The 20,868-nt window shown below is 38.8% G+C and overlaps 2 protein-coding genes across 2 annotated transcripts; both read right to left on the bottom strand.

Annotated features, from left to right (window-relative positions):
• Positions 1 to 307: 307 nt before the first annotated feature.
• OR6P1 (olfactory receptor family 6 subfamily P member 1) lies at positions 308 to 1,261 on the bottom strand. Its single transcript, XM_068966225.1, has one exon. It carries the CDS (start codon positions 1,259 to 1,261, stop codon positions 308 to 310), a length of 954 nt encoding a protein of 317 aa, XP_068822326.1.
• A 16,817-nt stretch (positions 1,262 to 18,078) lies between these two features.
• On the bottom strand, positions 18,079 to 19,086 carry LOC138097698 (olfactory receptor 10X1-like). Its single transcript, XM_068993994.1, has one exon. It carries the CDS (start codon positions 19,048 to 19,050, stop codon positions 18,079 to 18,081), a length of 972 nt encoding a protein of 323 aa, XP_068850095.1. The 5' UTR covers positions 19,051 to 19,086.
• Positions 19,087 to 20,868: the final 1,782 nt, after the last annotated feature.

Below are 20,868 nucleotides of genomic sequence, written 5' to 3'. Positions count from 1 at the left end.
TGGATTGGCAGGTGGGCTCTTTACCACTAGGCAAACAATGCATACTCTATGAGGTTTTCCATAGATTTTTCTGAGAATATCCATTTTAACAACCCCCCAGAGATTCTATAACCATTTCAATCTTAGTTTGGAAACTCTTGTATACGATCAATGATTCATAATTTTTTGTTTGTATCAAGAAGTTTCCTGACACTATTTAAAGAAGCAGGGTGATAACTGATATTTTGGTCCTGTTAAATCTATTTTATGATTCTTTAATATGTCACTATTAGGATACTGTTCATTTTTTGTCAGGTTTTATTGCACATCAATCTGGGATATCCCTGGAATAGGGGCACCTACCCAGCACTGTCTTTCTGAGGGCATCCTTTACTTCCTTATTCCTCAGACAGTAAATGGCTGGATTGAGAAATGGTACAATGACAGTATAGAGCACAGAGATGACCTTGTTGTGGTTGAAGGTATACATGGCCTGGGGCCGTGCATAGGTAAAGAGAGTGGAAGAGTAGTAGATAACAACCACTGCCAGGTGAGAGGCACACGTGGAAAAGGCTTTGTGACGTCCCTGGGCAGTAGGGATCCTCAGGATAGTGGGAATTATGGCAGCATATGATGAAACCACAGCCATTAGAGGGAGCAGAATCATCACCAGGGCCAAGAGGAAGTCTACTAGTTCTGCTTGTTTCTTGTTAGAGCAGGTGAGGTTAAGTAGCGGAGAGATATCACAGAAAAAGTGGTTGATGATATTGGATCCACAGTATGACAATCTGGAAATGAAAAGAAGCTTCATCATGGAGCTGAAGAAGCCACTACCCCAAGAGGAAGCAGCAAGGCGAGTGGCCATACTGAAGGGCATGAGACTAGGATAACGGAGAGGTTCACAGATGGCCAGGTAGCGGTCATAGGCCATGACTGCCAACAGGACACATTCGGTGCAAGCTAAGGCAATGAAGAAATAGAGTTGGGTCATACAACCTACATAGGATACTCTATGCTCCTGGGTAAGAAATGCCCCCAAGAGTCGGGGAACAGTGACATTGATATACCATAGCTCCAGGAAGGAGAGATGGCCAAGGAAAAAGTACATTGGGCGATGAAGACTTGGAGTGAGCCAGATGGTGGAAACAATGAGCACATTCTCCAACAATGTCAACAAAAATATTACAAGGAAGAGTACAAAGAGGAGCAGCTGAAGGGGTGGGGAGGTAGGGAAGTCCATCAAAACAAACTCTACTATGCGGTCTCCACTCAAATTTCTCATGATCTCTGTCCACTTGATTGCCTGAAAAAGTAACAGGAAGAGCAAGATGTTGAAAGACAAATAGATCAAACTGCTGACATCCCCAGATTACAACCTTTTGAAGATACTCAACAGTATATTATCAATTATTCCTACATCATTTTGTTCCATCCCTTTCCTGTATCACCTCCCACCTCTAGGGAAAAACTCAAAGACTTGAGGATTGTGCTCAATAACTTAGCAATTATAACAACACTGGGTATTTGATAAATGTTTGCTGAGTGATTTCAAAACAAGTCTTAGTATTTCAGTGTTTGTTTTCTTATTTATGATAGGTTCTTTTTTTACTTTCTACAAACTCCTAACCCTCATAGAATATTTGCTCAATACTTGTTTATGGAATGGATAAAAGAAAGAATGATAGCAAGATGGAGCTTGAGGGCTTATCTCTCAAGGGAAATTGAACTAAGAAGAAGTAGCTCAGGGACATTACTTGAGCTATAGTTCAAGGCAGTATTGGAGAAGAGTGGTTGGTTTGGGAACTGTTTTTTCACAGTTGGAGAAATAATTGAGTATAAAAGAGAAAATGGAATTCTGTACCAGAAAAAGGAGTAATTTTTTAAAATTCATTTTGCAAGATTTTTTGGTATATTTTCTGTGTTAGAATTATATTGTCTCATTCCTAGGTGATGGGTTGAAAATGGACCACAAAAAGGTATCCATGTCCTAATTCCTGGAACCTGTAAATATGACATCTATGACAAAGTCTTTGTAAATGTGGTTAAATTAAAGATATTGACATAGGAGATTATCCTGGATCCTCCTAATAAAACTTAAATACAATTTCAAGGGTCCTTATAACAAAGAGGCAGAGGCAAATTTGAAATAGACGCACAGAGGAGAAGGCAATATGAAGATGGAAAATAGAGAGTTTTGAAGATTCCAACCTTGACAACTGCAGTGATGTGGCCATGAAACAAAGAATGCCAGCAGTGCCAGGGACAAAGGAGCTAAAGAATAGACTTTTTGCTAGTGTCTTGTGGGAAGTATGTCCCTGCCAATACCTTGAATTTGGCCGTGCGGCATTGATTTCAGAATTCTTGCCTCCAGAACTGTAAGAGCATACATTTCTATTGTTTAAAGCCAGCTAATGTGTGGTAATTTGTACAACAGTCACAGAAAACAGATACTGCTCATAAGGCATGAAAGTGAAAGAGGCATTCCTATGCCTCCTAGTCATCCATCTGTGCTTTTCCAATTTCCTATCAATATTGCCAGTAACCTGGCATTTGAGACTGGATCACATGTTAGATGTCATCAAGCATTTTCATTTTTTGTGTAACTTAAGCACTTGTAAAGGCAAAGGAGAAAAGGAAAGATATATCCCTCTGAATGCAGAGTTTCAAAGAGTAGCAAGGAGATATAAGAAAGCCTTTCTAAGTGATCAATGTGAAGAAATAGAGGAAAACGATACAATGGGAAAGAGTAGAGACACCTTCAAGAAAATTAGAGATACCAAGGGAACATTTCATGCAAAGATGGGTGAAACAAAGAACAGAAAATGCATGGACCTAACAGAGGCAGAAGATATTAAGAAGAGATGGCATGAATGCACAAAAGAATTATACAAAAAAGATCTTCATGATCCAGATAACCATGATGATGTGATCACTCACCTAGAGGCAGACATCCTGTGAATGTCTGGAGTGTGAAGTCAAGTGGGCCTTATGAAGCTTCACTACAAACAAAGCTAGTGGAGGTGATGGAATTTCAGCTGAGCTATTTCAAATCCTAAAAGATGATGCTGTGGAAGTGCTGCACTCAATATGCCAGAAAATTTGGGGAAAAAAGCCATGGCCACAGGACTGGAAAATGTCAGTTTTCATTCCAATTCAAAAGAAAAGAAATGTCAAAGAATATTCAAATTAACACACAATTGCACACGTCTCATATGCTAGCAAAGTAATGCTCAACATTCTCCAAGCGAGCCTTCAATAGTACGTGGACCGAGAACTTCCAGGTGTTCAAACTGGATTTAGAAAAGGCAGAGGAACGAAAGATTAAATTGACAACATCCATTGGATCATGGAAAAAGGAAGAGAGTTCCAGAAAAACATCTATTTCTACTTTATTGACTACATCAAAGCCTTTGACTATGTGGATCACAATAAACTGTGGAAAATTCTGAAAAAGATGGGAATATCAGACCACCTGACCTGCCTCTTGAGAAACATATATGCACGTCAGGAAGCAACATATAGAACCAGACATGGAACAATAGATTGGTTCCAAATAGGAAAAGGAGTATGTCAAGGCTGTGTATTGTCACCCTGCTTATTTAACTTATATGCAGAGCACATCATGCAAAATGCCAGGCTGGATATAGCACAAGCTGAAATCAAGATTGCCAGGAGAAGTATCAATAACCTCAGATATGCAGATGACACCGCTCTCATGGCAGAAACTGAAGAAGAACTATAGAGCCTCTTGATGAAAGTGAAAGAGAAGAGTGAAAAAATTGGCTTAAAGCTCAACACTCAGAAAACTAAGATCATGGCATCCAGTTCCATCACTTCATGGCAAATAAATGGGGAAATAGTGGAAACAGTGACAGACTTTATTTATCTGGGCTCCAAAATCACTGCAGATAGTGACTGCAGCCATGAAATTAAAAGATGCTTACTCCATGGAAGGAAAGTTATGACCAACTTAGCATATTAAAAAGCAGACATTACTTTGCCAACAAAGGTCCATCTAGTCAAGGCTATGGTTTTTCCAGTAGTTGTATATGGATGTGAGAGTTGGATTGTAAAGAGAGCTGAGTGCAGAAGAATATGTGCTTTTGAACTGTGGTGTTCAAGAAGACTCTTGAGAGTTCCTTGGACTGCAAGGAGATCCAACCAGTCCATCCTAAAGGAAACCAGTCCTGAATATTCACTGGAAGGACTGATGCTGAAGCTGAAACTCTAATACTTTAACCACGTGATGCAAAAAGCTGACTCATTGGAAAAGACCCTGATGCTGGGAAAGATTGAAGGTTGGAGGAGAAGGGGATGACAGAGGATGAAATTGTTGGATGGCATCGCTGACTCAATGGACATGAATTTGAGTAAACTCCAGGAGTTGGTGATGGATTGGGAGGCCTGGCATGCTGCAGTCCACAGGGTCTCAGAGTTGGACATGACTGAGTGACTGAAATGAATTGAAAATATTTTTAAATTTCAAGACTTTTGATTTCACTTTCTACTTACATATTTTTTTTTTAGTTTGTTTGTTTCCTATACCCTTGAAACTGTAAGAAGATTTTTTTCTTGTTGTTATATAACTGTTTTATAACTGTAAAAAGATTTTCTCCTGTTGTTATATAATTTCACAAATCAATAAAAATATAATGTTTTTAAAGTAATACAAATTTATTGACATATTAATAATAATTTGAATTGTATTTTTTTGCAGTTGTGGTATGCATTCATGGAATACTTATTACCATACTGAGAAAGTTTTCAGCATCAAATCCAATCTTACTTTTTATTTTGGAGATATAAACACTGAGAAAACTAATTTACACAAATAACATTAATATGCCAAAGCCCAGGGAATGGAATTTGTTTTATTATAGTAAAAAACACTAAATTATTTTAAATTTCTTTTAGTAGATCTATTATCAAAATTATCTTTTGACCTATTAGTTGACAACTCATTTAGCTTCTATTTTAATTGTGTTGAAAGGAACATAATGCAAATCATGAATTGCACATGGATGCGCTATCCAGTCATTCACGTTCAAATCAGTGACATTGGCACTGATAAACTTTCATTGTGGGGCACTTCCACTGAGTAAAATTCAGTTATGCAAAAATAAGGTTTTGAAAGGAAAGTGTGAAAGAGGAAGAAATACTTTCTCAAGCAAATACATTTTAAGCAGAGCTGACTGTGGAGTTGAAGGTCAGGGAATGATTCCCTTGGAACAATTCATGTCTGGATCTTGGAATATTTTTTGCATCTTCTAGTGCACAATGACCCAGGTTTGGAAAACTGATCTAATGTGGTAGAAACTTTTGACTCAGGGGTAAAGAATCTGCCTGCAATGCAGAAGACACAGGATGCATGGGTTTTATCCCTGGGTCAGGAATATCCCTTGGAGGAAGAAATGGCAACCCACTCCAGTATGCTTGCCTGGGAAATCACAAGGACGGAGGAGCCTGGTGGGCTACAGTCCAGAGGGTCGCAAAGAGGAGGATGTGACTGAGCCACTAAGCGCACACGTAATTTTCCAAGAGAGTCTGGAGAGGTGGGAAGTTTGGGAATTGGATAAGAAGGAAGTACAACATGCCTTGGGGCTAGATGATGATCCAATATGGGAAAAATTAAAAAATGGTGACTGGAAACGCCCAAGAGCTATGGTAATGAAATTCAGAAACTGAAGTAAACTGAGTAATGACAAAGTCTGAATATGGACCTGTCTTCACACCTCTATTCTTAGTAGCTAGAGCAGTGCCTAGGAAATAGTTGTTGTTGTTCCGTCACTCAGTAGTGTCCAACTCTTTGAGATCCCATGGACAGCAACACAGCAGGCTTCCCTGTCCTTCACCATCTCCCGGAGCTTACTCCAACTCATATCCATCGAGTTGGTGATGCCATCCAACCATTTCATCCTCTGTCATCCCCTTCTCCTCATGCCTTCAATCTTTCCCAGCATCAGAGTCTTTTCTAATGAGTTGGCTCTTCACATCAGGTGGCCAAATTATTGGAAATTCAGTTTCAGCATCAGTCTTTCCTTTAGTATTGACTGTTTTGATCTCTTTGCTGTCTAAGGGACTCTCAAGAGCCTTCTCCAACACCACAGTTCAAAAGCATCAATAGACACTCAAAAATATTAGTGGAATGAGTTTGTCTTGATTTGTATAATCTTGAATAAGATTTGTATCTCAATGATACAAGATTTGTATCATTCAGATACAAATTTTATAAATTATACAAATGGAATGCAAACTACAGTTCTTGTTAGTTGTAGCACTGCATGAAATTTGGTTGAAGCTCCAATTTGCCCCAGGAGCAATCCTGAGGGACAGAGGAGAGTTGCTAGAAAACGGGGTGGGGAAGAATGGGAAGCATTCTGGGAAGTTGTCATCTGGTTCAGAAGCTTTTTCTTTTTTATTTATTTTTTTCTTCTGAAGTCTGTCTTGTTCTGCAGACCACAGGAGCTTAAATAGTCTGCTGGTTCAAATGCGAACCTGAAGAAGGGTACCTTGTGCCCAGAGGTGCCCATGACCCTAACTCCTGACCACTCCTCAGTATTACTTTACATCATAATCTTCATAGCATTCTGGCTCAGTTATTGAAAGTTGAATACTATTTGCTACTCTGACTGCACTGCTAGTACCAAGGATTTTCTTCTCTAGCCATTGCAACTCTGGCCACTAATCCCTGCCAGATATTGTCTCTCCTCATTTTCTACACCCTGTTCCAATCTACCCTCTCTACCCACAGTATTCAGATCCCCCAGATAACTATAACTATATCAGTGTAATACATGCTCTTAACTTCTGTGTTATTTGCCCACCTCCTCCCCCACCATATTTCTATGTACTCTAACTTCTGGGCAACGTGTTTTCTCCCTTGTCATTCTTGGAGAAACACTTTATTGACACTTCAGGATTTTTATGGCATCAGAGTAGCATTCTACCAGCACGACAGCACAAGGGCAGATGAACCTGAAGCTTCAGCAATCACACAGGTAAGCTGTTTAAACACACTTCTCATTTGACAGCTGAGGTTCCAAAAAATAATTAGTGAGGAAGAGTTCTCAGATTTTTTTCACTAAACTTCCCTTTAGAACCAAGAGCAGCTCTTTATCCGTAGGTCCTCTCAGGACTAAATTATATGGATGGTATCATACAATTCATTTTTTGTTTACTGTCAAATGCTCCCTTTCGTGATTACCTTCTCTTCCACATCTATCAACCACTTGTCTTATTTAGTCCTCCAATCACATCAAAGTTCTTTAAGACACCACTTTGTTGTCTACTTCTGGTCCTTTGCATGTGATAAACATTGTAAGTATCAATTCTTCTATGACGACTTTGTCCAGTAGACCACTCACATCTGTTGCTGTGACTATGACTCTATTAACAGATCTATGGAGCATTTATGTAGTTTCCAGGATTCTTCCTCCTCAAGAACAGGAAAAACTCACTTCTTTACCCTCACTAAGTGCTTTACATATCATATGTAACCGATAATTTATAATTCGGGAAAAATTAAGATTCCTCTTCTATTTCAGAGGTAGGAGGCTTAAACTGTTTTTTACATTTATCACATAGAGATGCCGTTACTGCTGGTCATAGTATCTGTCATTCCTAAATCATTGGCTTATATGACAATTAAAGAGACAATTTAGGTGAGAATGATTTGGCCAGAGTGTCAAATGTCCTCAATATTTTTTTAAAAGTAGTGATTTTATAGGTCTGTAGAATTGAAATCCACAGTTTTCCTCAGCTGGATGGGGTAACTTGGATCACCTTAAGTGTCTATTTATGCCAGCATAATTTCTTTGATTTCTGTCTGACTTTTACTTCATGCTGCTGCTGCTGCTAAGTAATTTCAGTCGTATCCGACTCTGTGCGACCCCATAGACGCAGCCCACTACGCTCCCCCGTCCCTGGGATTCTCCAGGCAAGAACACTGGAGTGGATTGCCATTTCCTTCTCCAATGCATGAAAGGGAAAAGGGAAAGTGAAGTCGCTCAGTCGTGTCCGACTCCTAGCGACCCCATGGACTGCAGCCTACCAGGCTCCTCTGTCCATGGGATTTTCCAGACAAGAGTACTGGAGTGGGGTGCCATTGCCTTCTCTGGACTTCTACTTCATAGATTTTGCATAAATGAAGCTGAACAATAAATTGTCTGACTCCTAATGGTGTTCTTCAGGAAGCTACATATACTTTTGCCCAGAGACAAACTGGGCAGAGACCTATACACAGATATATCTCATTTTCAGAGTAAATCAAATTTATTTTGCTTTCTTTGATGTCTTTCTTTGATCATCACAAATTGGATACTCATAACTCAGTTAGCAAAGAACTTGGTGAATCAACAACTGAGAGTCCCGATTTCTGTCTGGAATCACTATCATGACTATCATAGTCTGTGTCCATATGGAATTCAGAGAAGACATAAAAATAAAATTGATTAGTGTGTTCAAGGTACTTAGTACTTTTTATATGCTGGCTTAATCCTCATAAGAGCCCAATGAGTTTAAGCACTTTGTTCTCTATAAACGGCAGAAAGATGAGTGACTTTTTTTTCAAGATCATACATCTAGAAAATTGTGGAGCTGGGGTAAAGTCAGATGATCTGTTCATGGATATTTGGAAACAAAACTGTTATCTTATATACCTTCCATGGAAATTGGTAGATGTTCATAAGTACAGTATACAGCCAGATAAACTCACTCCTTCTGGTTGAAAAATAGTGCTTTGTTTTGCCATGTTATGTTGCATTGTGTTTGAGCTCATCTGTGCATGACAGTAAAATTCAACCAGTAGTTCTTTCAAATCTCATTTAAATTTGGGATGTATAGATATGGACTGAAAGTAGTAGGTATGGCTTTGGACCTGGTCTTAGAGCAAGGAGTGCTACTTTATGAATACATACAAAATTGATGTCTGACTCTCCTACTACCAACTTCTGCTCTCTGGATCCCCCTTTCCATACACAGTTTCCTATTGTTTTCTATCACATTCAAGATCTCCAACATTTCTCCACTATGTAGCTTAAGAACATTCTTACATTTGTGAAGATTTCAAATGTATACTTCTCAGGCACCAAATCCTTAATAATAAATATTCAGAGATGAGTAAAAGAACAGGGTACTAGGCGTGAGCTGCTTGGACGACTAAGCTTTTTGAGATTTTTAAGCCAATTGAACATCTGAAGAAACCAAGAGATTTCTCAGGATTACGAGGAATCAGAAAACCAAAGGGAACTAAGGAGGGATCTGAGGGTATCTAGCCTAAGTAAGGAGAAGGCAATGGCACCCCACTCCAGTACTCTTGCCTGGAAAATCCCATGGAGGAGCCTGGTAGGCTGCAGTCCATGGGGTCGCTAAGAGTTGGACATGACTGAAGTGACTTAGAAGCAGCAACAGCAGCAGCTTGAGTAAAGATAATACCCTCATAGAGTTTTATCTTTTTCTCTTCTTATCGCTAGTCCTCTGCATTCACTCAAATACCCATCTTAGGGTGTTTATCAGTAAATTAGTTACCTTTCTCTGTCAAGCAGGGGTGGGAAGCCCCAGCCACTCTTCAATAAAGTTGATGTTTCATGCTGGTCTCTGAGTAATGTGTGGCATGACAGGAAAAAGGTTTGGCAGATGGCTTAAGATGGGGGTACTTCTTAAGTAAGCAGGAGCAGCAGTAGATAGCCCTTATAATCACATCTTTAGAATACAGTCCCTTAGGAATTATTGCCATGGTAATTTACCTCTCCCTAAGAAGACTATGTCCAAGTCACCTCAGGGACCATTTGTTCAGGGAAATTCATGATACGATGAAAGAACACAATCTGGAGGGACATAGCTCTGGAGGAATGCAGGATAAAGTCCTTGAGTTCATTGCCAGAGTGTCATCTGTGTAGTACTTCTACAAATTCTATTTTCAGAGGTGCTAAAGAGGTTATTTGTCTGCATACTAGATAGATATAAAGCTAACCCAAATCTAAAATTCTGTTAAGGAAATTACAAAATAAAGTAAGCGAGTTAAGGACTAATTCTGGCAATCTCTCTAAGCTATTAAATGTTGAGAAAATATTGTTTGTCAAACTCTGTCCACTTTTGCATTTATATAACTTGTCTGTATGTGTGAAGGAGAGATTCTCTATTTCCCATGCTTAGGTCTACAGGCTCCAAAGAGGAAAGCATTCTTTCTTGTCTGCCCCCTTTCATACTCTTTTTTGAATAGAACTGGGCTTAGAGAGCATATAGGAAGACCTCAGGATAATTAGATGAAGGTATGCAGAGGAGTAATTTCAGATTCATGATTCCTGGTACAAACCTGAATCTGTTGAAAATACATTTTTTTTTCCCTTCTGTCATAAATCTGGGTGTCCTGACTGCCATTCATGTCCTGTCAGTCCCTTTGTTCCCACTCTACTAGAACTGTCCCAAATGGGGTAGATTATTTCCTATCATTTCAGTTCAGTTCAGTCACTCAGTCATGTCTGACTCTGCAGCTCCATGAATTGCAGCATGCCAGGCCTCCCTGTCCATCACCAACTCCTGGAGCACACCCAAACTCATGTCCATTGAGTCAGTGATGCCATCCAACCATCTTGTCTTCTGTCATCCCTTTCTTCTCCTGCCCTCAATCTTTACCAGTGTCAGGGTCTTTCCAGATGAGTCAGCTCTTTGGATCAGGTGGCCAAAGGTATGTGTTAATCTCTTTATCACTGGAAATGTTCAAAGAGAGGCCAAAAGCATCCTGTTTAGAATGCAATATTGGTGAGTGAACCCACCTAATATAAGTAATTTTTACTCTTCTCTGTAATGAAGTTTGTTGTTATTGCAAAATGGTGATTTAGTCACTAAGTGATGTATGACTCTTGTGACCCCATGGACTGTAGCCTGCTTGGTTCTTCTGTCCATGGGATTTTCATGGCAAGGATATTGGAGTGGGTTACTGTTTTCTTCTCCAGGGTATCTTCCCAACTCAGGGATTGGACCTGGGTCTCCTGCATTGCAGCCAGATTCTTTACTGATTGAGCTATGAGGGAAGCAAAATAATAGGGCTTTAAACATAGTCTTTACAACAGATTAAATGATGCTATAAGGTGTATTTCTGAGTTTCAGCTTGAAGGAGTGAGGAGATGCTAACTCTTAGAAAACACGAAAAGAGGAACAACATAAGAAAATCAGTGATGCGCTCAGTCTTAACACAGTAAGTGCAAAAAAAGAGGCAGGTATATACAGTAATAAGTTAGAAATGTTGGCCTAGGTTTTGCCAATCTTTATAAATTTTTAAGTACTAAAAATGGTAAATATAACAGGAGTAAATTTGACAGATTTAATGAGAAAACCAGATATTATAAAAAGAGAGAAAGATGAACAAGAGCTTGAAAATGGACACTGGTAGACCAAAGAAGTGAAAAGATCAAAAGCTGGCTAAGAAAAGAATCATGAGAGCAGTTTTCATGAGGGGAAGGGGAATATAGCTTCAGAAAGGAGAGGGAGATGAGAAAAATGGGAAAGTACCTTAGTAATCAAATGAAGCAGAAAGGAGTGCTTTTATACTTTTTCCAATGGATGTTGGAAAAATATATACAATTGTCATTCACTGAACACTTTAAGTTTTAAGAAAAATCTCATTTAATTATCTTCACACAATGTAGCTACAATCTCAATTACCAAGTCCCTTAAAGTGGTTGAAATGAGACAGAATTTATTTCTCTCTTATATAACACCAGCGACAATCAGTTCACAGTAGGCAAGGCTGACACTGCAGCTTAGCATCACGAAGTTGTACAAGCCACAGAGTGGTTCTGCCATTCTCAAGAGAAGGTTTCTATTTCAGAGTTCAAAGTACTGGTTTCCCATTCCTAGCCATCAGGAAAGCAGAAAGAGAGATGCTGCTCTTAAGGGAGACATGTAGACATTGCACCCATTATTTCTTCTTACATGTGATTGGAAAAACTTAGTTGCTTAGCTAATCCTGGATGCAAAAGAAGCTAAGAAATATAGTAGCAATTATAATTAGCCACCTGGTATACCCGTGTGCATGTAAATTTGGGGACTCATTGTTCAATTCTTTTGTTGTATTTGTCACCTGCGCCAAAAGCATGCTGCAGTTCCATAATGAGAACTGTTATCTGGTAAAACAAACCATGCTAAATTGTTCTTCAAGAATATCTTGGCTACTTGTAAATCCATATAAATTTTAATATACTTCATCATTTTCAGATACAAAAAAGGAAACTATTAGAATTTCCATTGGGATTTTCTTGAAACAGATTTGTATGGAAAGAATGGGCATTTATACAACATTGAGTCTTTTAACCCATGAAACTATATATCTCATGATTTACATATTTCTAAAAAATTACTTTAGTAATTCTTTACAAATTTCTCTGTAGAGGCTTTGCCTTTTATTGATTTTATTCCAAGGGGTTTAATAGTTTTAAAGCTTTTACATATAATATACACTTTTATATTACATTATAATTGTTAATTTAAGAAATTACAATTGATTTATGTTCATGCATCCAGTAGTATACTGATCATTAATTCTAATAATTTGCATGCAGTTTATTTTGGATTTTCTAACATACCATATCATAAAGAAATGACCCTTTGTCTTCCTTATAAAGCTAATGTATTTCATTTCTTTTCTTTTCTTACTGTACTGACAGTTTAGAATAACATAGAATAGAATTGATGAGAGAAGTTTTTATTGTCTTGTTCCTAATTTAACCTGGACAGATTTAAGTATTTTACCATAAAGTAAAAAGTTTGATAATCTTCATTAGTTTAAGGAATTTCTTTTAATTTCTATTATACTACAAGCTTTTTTCTCTATCACCTGAATGGATTTTAAATATTATCAAAAGATTTTTTTGTACCAATTAATAATCTCATGATTAGTATTTTTTCTTCTGATACTTACACTGAATGATTTCTAAATGTGAAAACTTTACAGTTCGGAACTAAAGTGAACTTGAGTATATGTATTTGGTTGGTTTTATTTCACTTGAGATTTTTACATCTGTGTTCCTGGGAGAGATTGCAAGATATAGTGTATGGTGTGGTGGTGGTTTAGTTGCAAAGTTGTGTCCCACTCTTGCAACTACGTGGACTGTAAACCACCAGGATCCATTGTCCATGGGATCTCTCAAGTGAGAACACTGGAGTGGGTTGCCATTTCCTTTTCCAGGGGATCAAATCTGGGTCTCCTGCATTGCACGTGGATTCCTTACTGACTGAGCCACCAGGGAAGCCCCAGTATGTGGTTTATGCCAGGCCAAAAAAAAAAAAAAAGGCTCAAGCTGGTTTTAGAAAAGACAGAGGAATCAGAGATCATATTGCCAGCATCTGCTGGATCATAGAAAAAGCAAGAGAGTTCCAGAAAAAATATCTATTTCTGCTTTATTGACTATGCCAAAGCCTTTGAATGTGTGGATTACAATAAACTGTGGAAAATTCTGAAAGAGATGGGAATACCAGACCACCTGACCTGTCTCTTGAGAAACCTGTATGCAGGTCAGGAAGCAACAGTTAGAACTAGGCATGGAACAACTGACTGGTTCCAAATAGGAAAAGGAGTATGTCAAGGCTGTATATTGTCACCCGCTTATTTAACTTATATGCAGAGTATATCATGAGAAACTCTGGGCTGGGAGAAGCACAAACTGGAATCAAGATTGCAGGGAGAAATATCAATAACCTCAGATATGCAGATGACTTACGATTCATGGAAGAAAGTGAAGAGGAACTAAAGAACCTCTTGATGAAAGTGAAAGAGGAGAGTGAAAAAGTTGGCTTAAAGCTCAACATTCAGAAAACGAAGATCATGGCATCTGGTCCCATCACTTCATGGGAAATAGATGGGGAAAGAGTGGAAACAGTGTCAGACTTTATTTTGAGGGGCTCCAAAATCAGATGCAGATGGTGACTACAGCCATGAAATTAAAAGACGCTTACTCCTTGGAAGGAATGTTATGACCAACCTGGATAGCGTATTTAAAAGCAGAGACGTTACTTTGCCAACTAAGGTCCGTCGATTCAAGGCTATGGGTTTTCCAGTGGTCATGTATGGATGCGATAGTTTGACTGTGTAAAAAGCTGAGTGCTGAAGAATTGATGCTTTTGAACTGTAGTGTTGGAGAAGACTCTTGAGAATCCCTTGGACCGCAAGGAGATCCAATCAGTCCATTCTGAAGGAGATCAGTCCTGGGTGTTCTTTAGAAGGACTGAGGCTGAGGTTCTGAAACTCCAGTACTTTGGCTACCTCATGCGAAGAGTTGACTCACTGGAAAAGACCATAATTCTGGGAGCGATTGGGGGCAGGAGGAGAAGGGGACGACAGAGGATGAGATGGCTGGATGGCATCACTGTCTCAATGGACATGGGTTTGGGTAGACTCCGGGAGATGGTGATGGACAGGGAGGCCTGGCATGCTCCGATTCATGAGGTTGCAAAGAATCGGACATGACTGAGTGACTGAACTGAACTGAACTGAGCCAAAAAAAAGAAAAAAAAAATGAGTTGAGGGTGTTTATTCTTATCTATTCCATGTAATCTTTTTGTGCAGTTTGGAGCAATTTCCACATTAAGACTTTGGCAGAATCTATCAGTGACATTAAAGGGCCCAGATAATTAATGTGATAAGTATTGGGGCAGTTTGAACATGGGTTGGAAAATAATTTCCAGACACAGAGTATTTCAGTAAGGAATCAGTTTATTAAGAACAAAGAACAGAGATAATGTGGGCACTGTCAGTCCGTTGGGTCAACACCTCCTGATAGACCAAGGAAAGCTGACACTTTTTGTGGGTTAGTAGCCAATATGCAGAGTACATCATGAGAAACGCTGGGCTGGAAGAAGCACAAGCTGGAATCAAGATTGTCAGGAGAATATCAATAACCTCAGATATGCAGATGATACCATCCTTATGGCAGAAAGTGAAGAGGACCTAAAAAAGCCTCTTGATGAAAGTGAAAGAGGAGAGTGAAAAAGTTGGCTTAAAACTCAACATTCAGAAAACGAAGATCATGGCATCCGGTTCCATCACTTCATGGGAAATAGATGGGGAAACAGTGGAAACAGTGTCAAACTTTATTTTTGGGGGGCTTCAAAATCACTGCAGATGGTGACTGCAGCCATGAAATTAATAGACGCTTAATCCTTGGAAAAAAAGTTATGACCAGCCTAGATAGCATATTGAAAAGCAGAGACATTACTTTGCCAACAAAAGTCTGTCTAGTCAGGCCTATGGTTTTTACAGTGGTCACGTATCGAGACTTGGACTGTGAAGAAAGCTGAGATCCAAAGGATTGATGCTTTTGAACTGTGGTGTTGGAGAAGACTCTTGAGAGTCCCTTGGACTGCAAGGAGATCCAACCAGTCCATTCTGAAGGAGATCAGCCCTGGGATTTCTTTGGAGGGAATGATGCTGAAGCTGAAACTCCAGTACTTTGGCCACCTCATGTGAAGAGTTGACTCATTGGAAAAGACTCTGATTTTGGGAGGGATTGGGGGCAGGAGGAGAAGGGGATGACAAAGGATGAGATGGCTGGATGGCATCACTGACTTGATGGACGTGAGTCTGAGTGAACTCCAGGAGTTGGTGACAGACAGGGAGGCCTGGCGTGCTGCGATTCATGGGGTCACAAAGAGTCGGACACGACTGAGTGACTGAACTGAACTGAACTGAACTAAACCAATTTGGGGGCTTCCCTGATAGCTCACAGAGAAGGCAATGGCACCCCACTCCAGTACTCTTGCCTGGAGAATCCCATGGATGGAGGAGCCTGGTGGGCTGCAGTCCATGGGGTTGCAGAGAGTCATACACGACTGAGCGACTTCACTTTCACTTTTCACTTTCATGAATTGGAGAAGGAAATGGCAACCCACTCCAGTGTTCTTGCCTGGAGAATCCCAGGGATGGCAGAGCCTGATGGGCTGCTGTCTATGGAGTCGCAGAGAGTCGGACATGACTGAAGTGACTTAGCAGCAGCAGCAGAAGCTGATAGCTCAGTTGGTAAAGAATCCACCTGCAATGCAGAAGACCTTGGTTTGATTCCTGGATTGGGAAGATCCTCTTGAGAATGGACAGGCTACCCACTCCAGTATTCTTGGGCTTCCCAGGGGGCTCACCTGGTAAAGAATCCAACTGCAATGCCAATTTGTATAGCCTCATGGCAATGAAAGTTCCTGCTGGGAGACTGGCATTAGGTGATTGATTAGGGGACTATTGGGTGACTACTGGGGTGGGCACTTTTGCTAATTTGGAGTCAGAAAGCCTGCTGTTGATGATGAGGGGGTCTTTTGGCAACATTTACAGAGGCTGTCAGTCAGTTCCAGACATAACTTTGATTCTGGGCTCTACTTCTGTGACATTGATGGAAGGCCTTGCACCTGTGGCCTTAGCGCAGAACTCAACAAAAAATATTAATTGAAATTAATTTTCTTGAGAATTAAACTTTTTCTCCTTTATGTCAGCTTTAGCATGTATTTTATAGGATTTTTCCCATTTCATTCAAATTCTCAAATTATGTTATGAACATAACAATTTAAAGAATTATCTTGTCTTTGGTGTCTGTATGACCTGAGAAACATTGATTTCCATTCTTAAGATTGTGTCTTCTGTCTTTATTTCTTCATAAATTTCATCAAGGAATATTATTTTTCACATTCTTTTTTGTGCTTAGCTATTATTAAGTTTTAAAGGTGAATGCTTATCTTATAAATATTCAGCCTATGAACATTTTAAATGCTATATATTTTGAATGCTATGTATTTCATCCAAGCACTGAAAAGCTGCATCCACAAGCTTTGACTTGTAGTATTTTTATTTCCTCCAGTTCATATATTTTTCTAATATTCATGGGATTTCTTGATTGATTTACTTTTTGTTTAGAAATGTGTTTCTTGACTTCTAAACATTTAGATATTTTCTAGGTTTTAGTTTTTAGGAATGGAACAAAAATGGGAGAAATACTACTGAAGCAATAACCACAAATGTAAAGGGTAAATATTCTGCCTGCATGTGTATTACAAAAATAGTCCCAGGGAAGAAAACAGTCATAACAATAGATAACCTGAATTGGGGTAAGTGCATAATAATTTTCACCCATTGTCTTACTTATCTTTAGAACATCCCCATAAATAATATAGATCAGAAATTATTCCAAAGCTTTTATATATTTTATATACACCAATCCTTAGTATAGTAATTGTATCCTTCATGAGAGGACATGTTAGCAGCAGAACTTAGAAAAGACTCAGAAATTTCTTAAGCTTGTATGTTGGGAATTTCACTAAGATTGCTAAAAACCTCTCTGATATATAACCTATACAATATTTATTTTCCTCTAGGTAAAATAAGTGTTTAATTCTGTGTATACCTTATTACCTTCATTACCTATAGTCTGCCAAAATTATTCAAAAACACTTTTTTGTTGTTAAACCACTCAATATTGAGGCTTTTTTTTTTTTAAGGTTAGCTGTTTAATGCCCTCTTCATAAAGAAAGTAGAGTTTATATTCAGCCTTTGATGGGTTCCCATAGATTTAGAACATATAGACTTTACTGTTCAATTTACTGATTTGACTCATTGTTCCAAAACATCCTGTGTAGTCAGAATCTAGTACCTAATTCCATCATTAGAAGGACACAATCGTGACTAGTTTGGCATGGAACTTAACAAATATATATGTACATATATATATATATATATATTTATACTTGGTTGAAGATTTATACATACTATATCTCATATCAGAAATGGTTTAATCCTGAAGAAAAATTCTTCAACTGGAACATCTCTAGCTCTCTTAAAGCATTTCTTAGTGAAATGGTCAAAGGTTTTGCTTTTTCCTTTCCATAATCTTGCTTCCCCCACTGCATCAAAAGTGAAGTGCACCCAGAGATTCATTGATAGAAGCCTAAAATCTGCAGGGACAGAGGATAGAAGTCATTGGACACCTTTCTTTCAGGCTAAGTAAGTGCTTGTCAAGGCGTAGGTTCCAGACTCAGTCACTTGATCCCCGTATGTCGACCTCTGGAAAAAGGTAAATGGTACAGATTTCACATGTCACAGGGTAAATGCCTCCTGACTTATGAGAACATTCAGTTATGTATGTTCTCATTATCTTCCATAATCCAAGACTGCTTATTCAAGAAATGTGTCTTTCCAAGGGCCTTTCTGAAAGCATTCTTCATGTGCTTATTCCTGAGGCTGAAAATGAGAGGGCTGAGGAAAGGAGTGATGACAGTGTAGGGAACTGCGATCACTGTGTCATCTCCCCCTGATGCTTCTGGCTTCAGATAAACAATAGATGCAAAACCAAAGTGGATGATGACCACTGTGAGGTGGGAGGCACAGGTAGAAAAGGCCTTCTGCTTGCCCTCAGCTGAAGGGATCTTGAGGACAGTGGAAAGAATGAAAATGTAAGTGAGGATAATGAGCAGAAAGGTACCCATCAAGCCTGAAACTGAGATTGCTGTTAAAATGAATTCTGTGAGTTCACTGTCTAGACAGGACAGCCTCACAACAGGCCTCATGTGACAGAAGAAGTGTTTGACAAGGTTGGGGCTGCAGAAAGAGCCTCTGAATATCAATGCAATCTCTGTTGCAGAAATAAAGAAGCCAGCAGCCCAAGCAGAGACCACAAGCTTTCCACACACCATGTTGGTCATAAGCAAAGGATATCTGAGAGGGTTGCAGATGGCCAGGAAGCGATCATATCCCATCAAAGTGAGAATGAAACAATTAGTGCCACCAAGTCCCAAGAAGAAATACATCTGCAAGCCACAACCTATGACTGAAATGCTTCTTTTCTTGGCCAGGAGATCTGCGAGCATCTTGGGGATGATGGTCAGGGTGTAGCAGGTCTCAGAGAAAGAGAGTGCACTAAGGAAGAGGTACATGGGTGTGTGGAGACGTCTGTCCACCCAAGTAAGACTCATGATGGTCAGGTTACCTGTGAGGGTGAGAAGGGAGAGGCAAAAGAAAACCACAAAGAGAAATGTCTGTGCATGTGGGTAAATAGAAAAGCCAACAAGAATGAACTCTTTCAAGACTGTCTGATTGATCTTCATTGTTGAATTTTCTGAAATATGAAAGAAAGACAAATAAATATTAAAATTTTCATTATTCTTTGAAATGTTGGTTTAAATAGATAGTGAAATTTACAATTTCTTTTTTAAAAATCATTTAGTTTATTTATTTATGTTTGTCTGTGCCGGCTCTTCGTTTTTGTGTGTGGGATTTTTTTAGTTGCAGCGAGCAGGGATGACTGTGTATTTGCATGCATGAACTTCTCATTGTGGTACCTTGTCTTGTTGTGGCATGCAGGATCTAGGGCATATGTTCAGTAGTTGTGGCACATGGGTTTATTTGCCCAGTGGCATATGGAATCTTCCTGGACCAGGGATCAAACCATGTCTCCTGCATTGGCAGGTGGACTCCCAACTACTGGACCATCAGAGAAGCCCAAGTTTACAATTTCCGATAGATCATTTAGTTTGGCAATTCACCATGTGTATGTAGGTGATGTTTTTTCCCAATATATTATTTGTTTCTGTAAACAAATACTCATTACTTTTTATGGCTCTTTCTTGCCCTTATTAATGATTTTAATGGTCCATAATATTAACACGACAGAAAATATTCTAATTCATGTCCAGATGAAGGAAATTCAGATGAATTTGGTGATTAAGCTTTGGATTTGACTCTAAACCCTGAAAAAACTATCAAGAAGTTAATAGAGTCACTGTCTGACTCAGAAACTTCCTATGTATAATGTTGTCTATCTATCTAAGGGGTGAATGTCGATAGCTAACTTCTAGCTGTTTTAGGACTATATTTGGACAATGACTTACAACTATAAGAGAATCCCAATGTCATTATCCCTTCTTGGAGAAATTGGTTAGGACCTGAAATCTTAAAGAAAAGTGAAGACCATGTCCTTCTGTTTATCTCTAAATTGTTGTTAAGAATTCCTTCTACCTGTAGAGCCATTTATAAGCTGAGATTCTTAAATTCTCAGAACTCTTTACAATAACTCTATAACAAAGGAAGTTTTATGGTTTGTAAACTAAAATTACCTAGGTTCCCCAAAGGGAAAATATATTGGCAGGAAAAGAATTTGTTTTAATAGCTCCATGGTGTAAACCCAAGCTTTTTCTAACTCACTACTTGCAGAAAAGCCTGGTTTCACACAGTAGACCATATTTCTTCCAAGACAGCCCCCCCCACCCCCAATTTGTTTTCAGACACAGTTAAATCCAGAAGAATTTTGAAAATGCAAAAAATCAGTGATTCAAATTCAAAGTAGCCCCTTCCTTATCCGGTCTTTACCCATCTGTGTTATAAATGACTACTTGGAGAATCATCCTCAGTAGAATAGGAATATCAGAATCTCCTACTTTTCACATATGCTGCGTTGTTTGTGTTTGTGAAGGGGATGAGGGTACTCTACCTTACCCTCAGTTCTCTCTGAAGTTATTGCTAAATCAGACTGTCTCAAATTTAGTTTGGAATATGGATCCAACGACAAAATAATATACTACTATTTAAAGTCAAAAATAAATATAAATTTGAAGAAAATGTAGTGAATTGATCATGAAGAAAACAGTCAAACCATATCAAGAATAGTTTCCTACCTTGTGTATTTTATCAGGGCTCCAAAGCCAATTCAGTATCAGTTATATTCTTATATTATAATCTTGACATTGTTGGAAAAATGCTTTGTTCATAACTCAAAAAAGATAAAGATCAACTTACTATGGACATCATTGGTCAAAGACTCCAGATTTTTTACTTCATCATTGCTAGTTTAGTGACACTGGGAAAGTTCCTGTACATTCCAGTTTCAAATCTCCCCACCTGGCAAGTAAAGAAAGAGGCCCTGACTA

Source organism: Capricornis sumatraensis, chromosome 2 (assembly GCF_032405125.1).
Source record: "Capricornis sumatraensis isolate serow.1 chromosome 2, serow.2, whole genome shotgun sequence".
NCBI lineage: Eukaryota > Metazoa > Chordata > Mammalia > Artiodactyla > Bovidae > Capricornis > Capricornis sumatraensis.
Note: the sequence above shows the minus strand (reverse complement) of the source record. Positions and strands in the feature narration are given on the sequence as shown.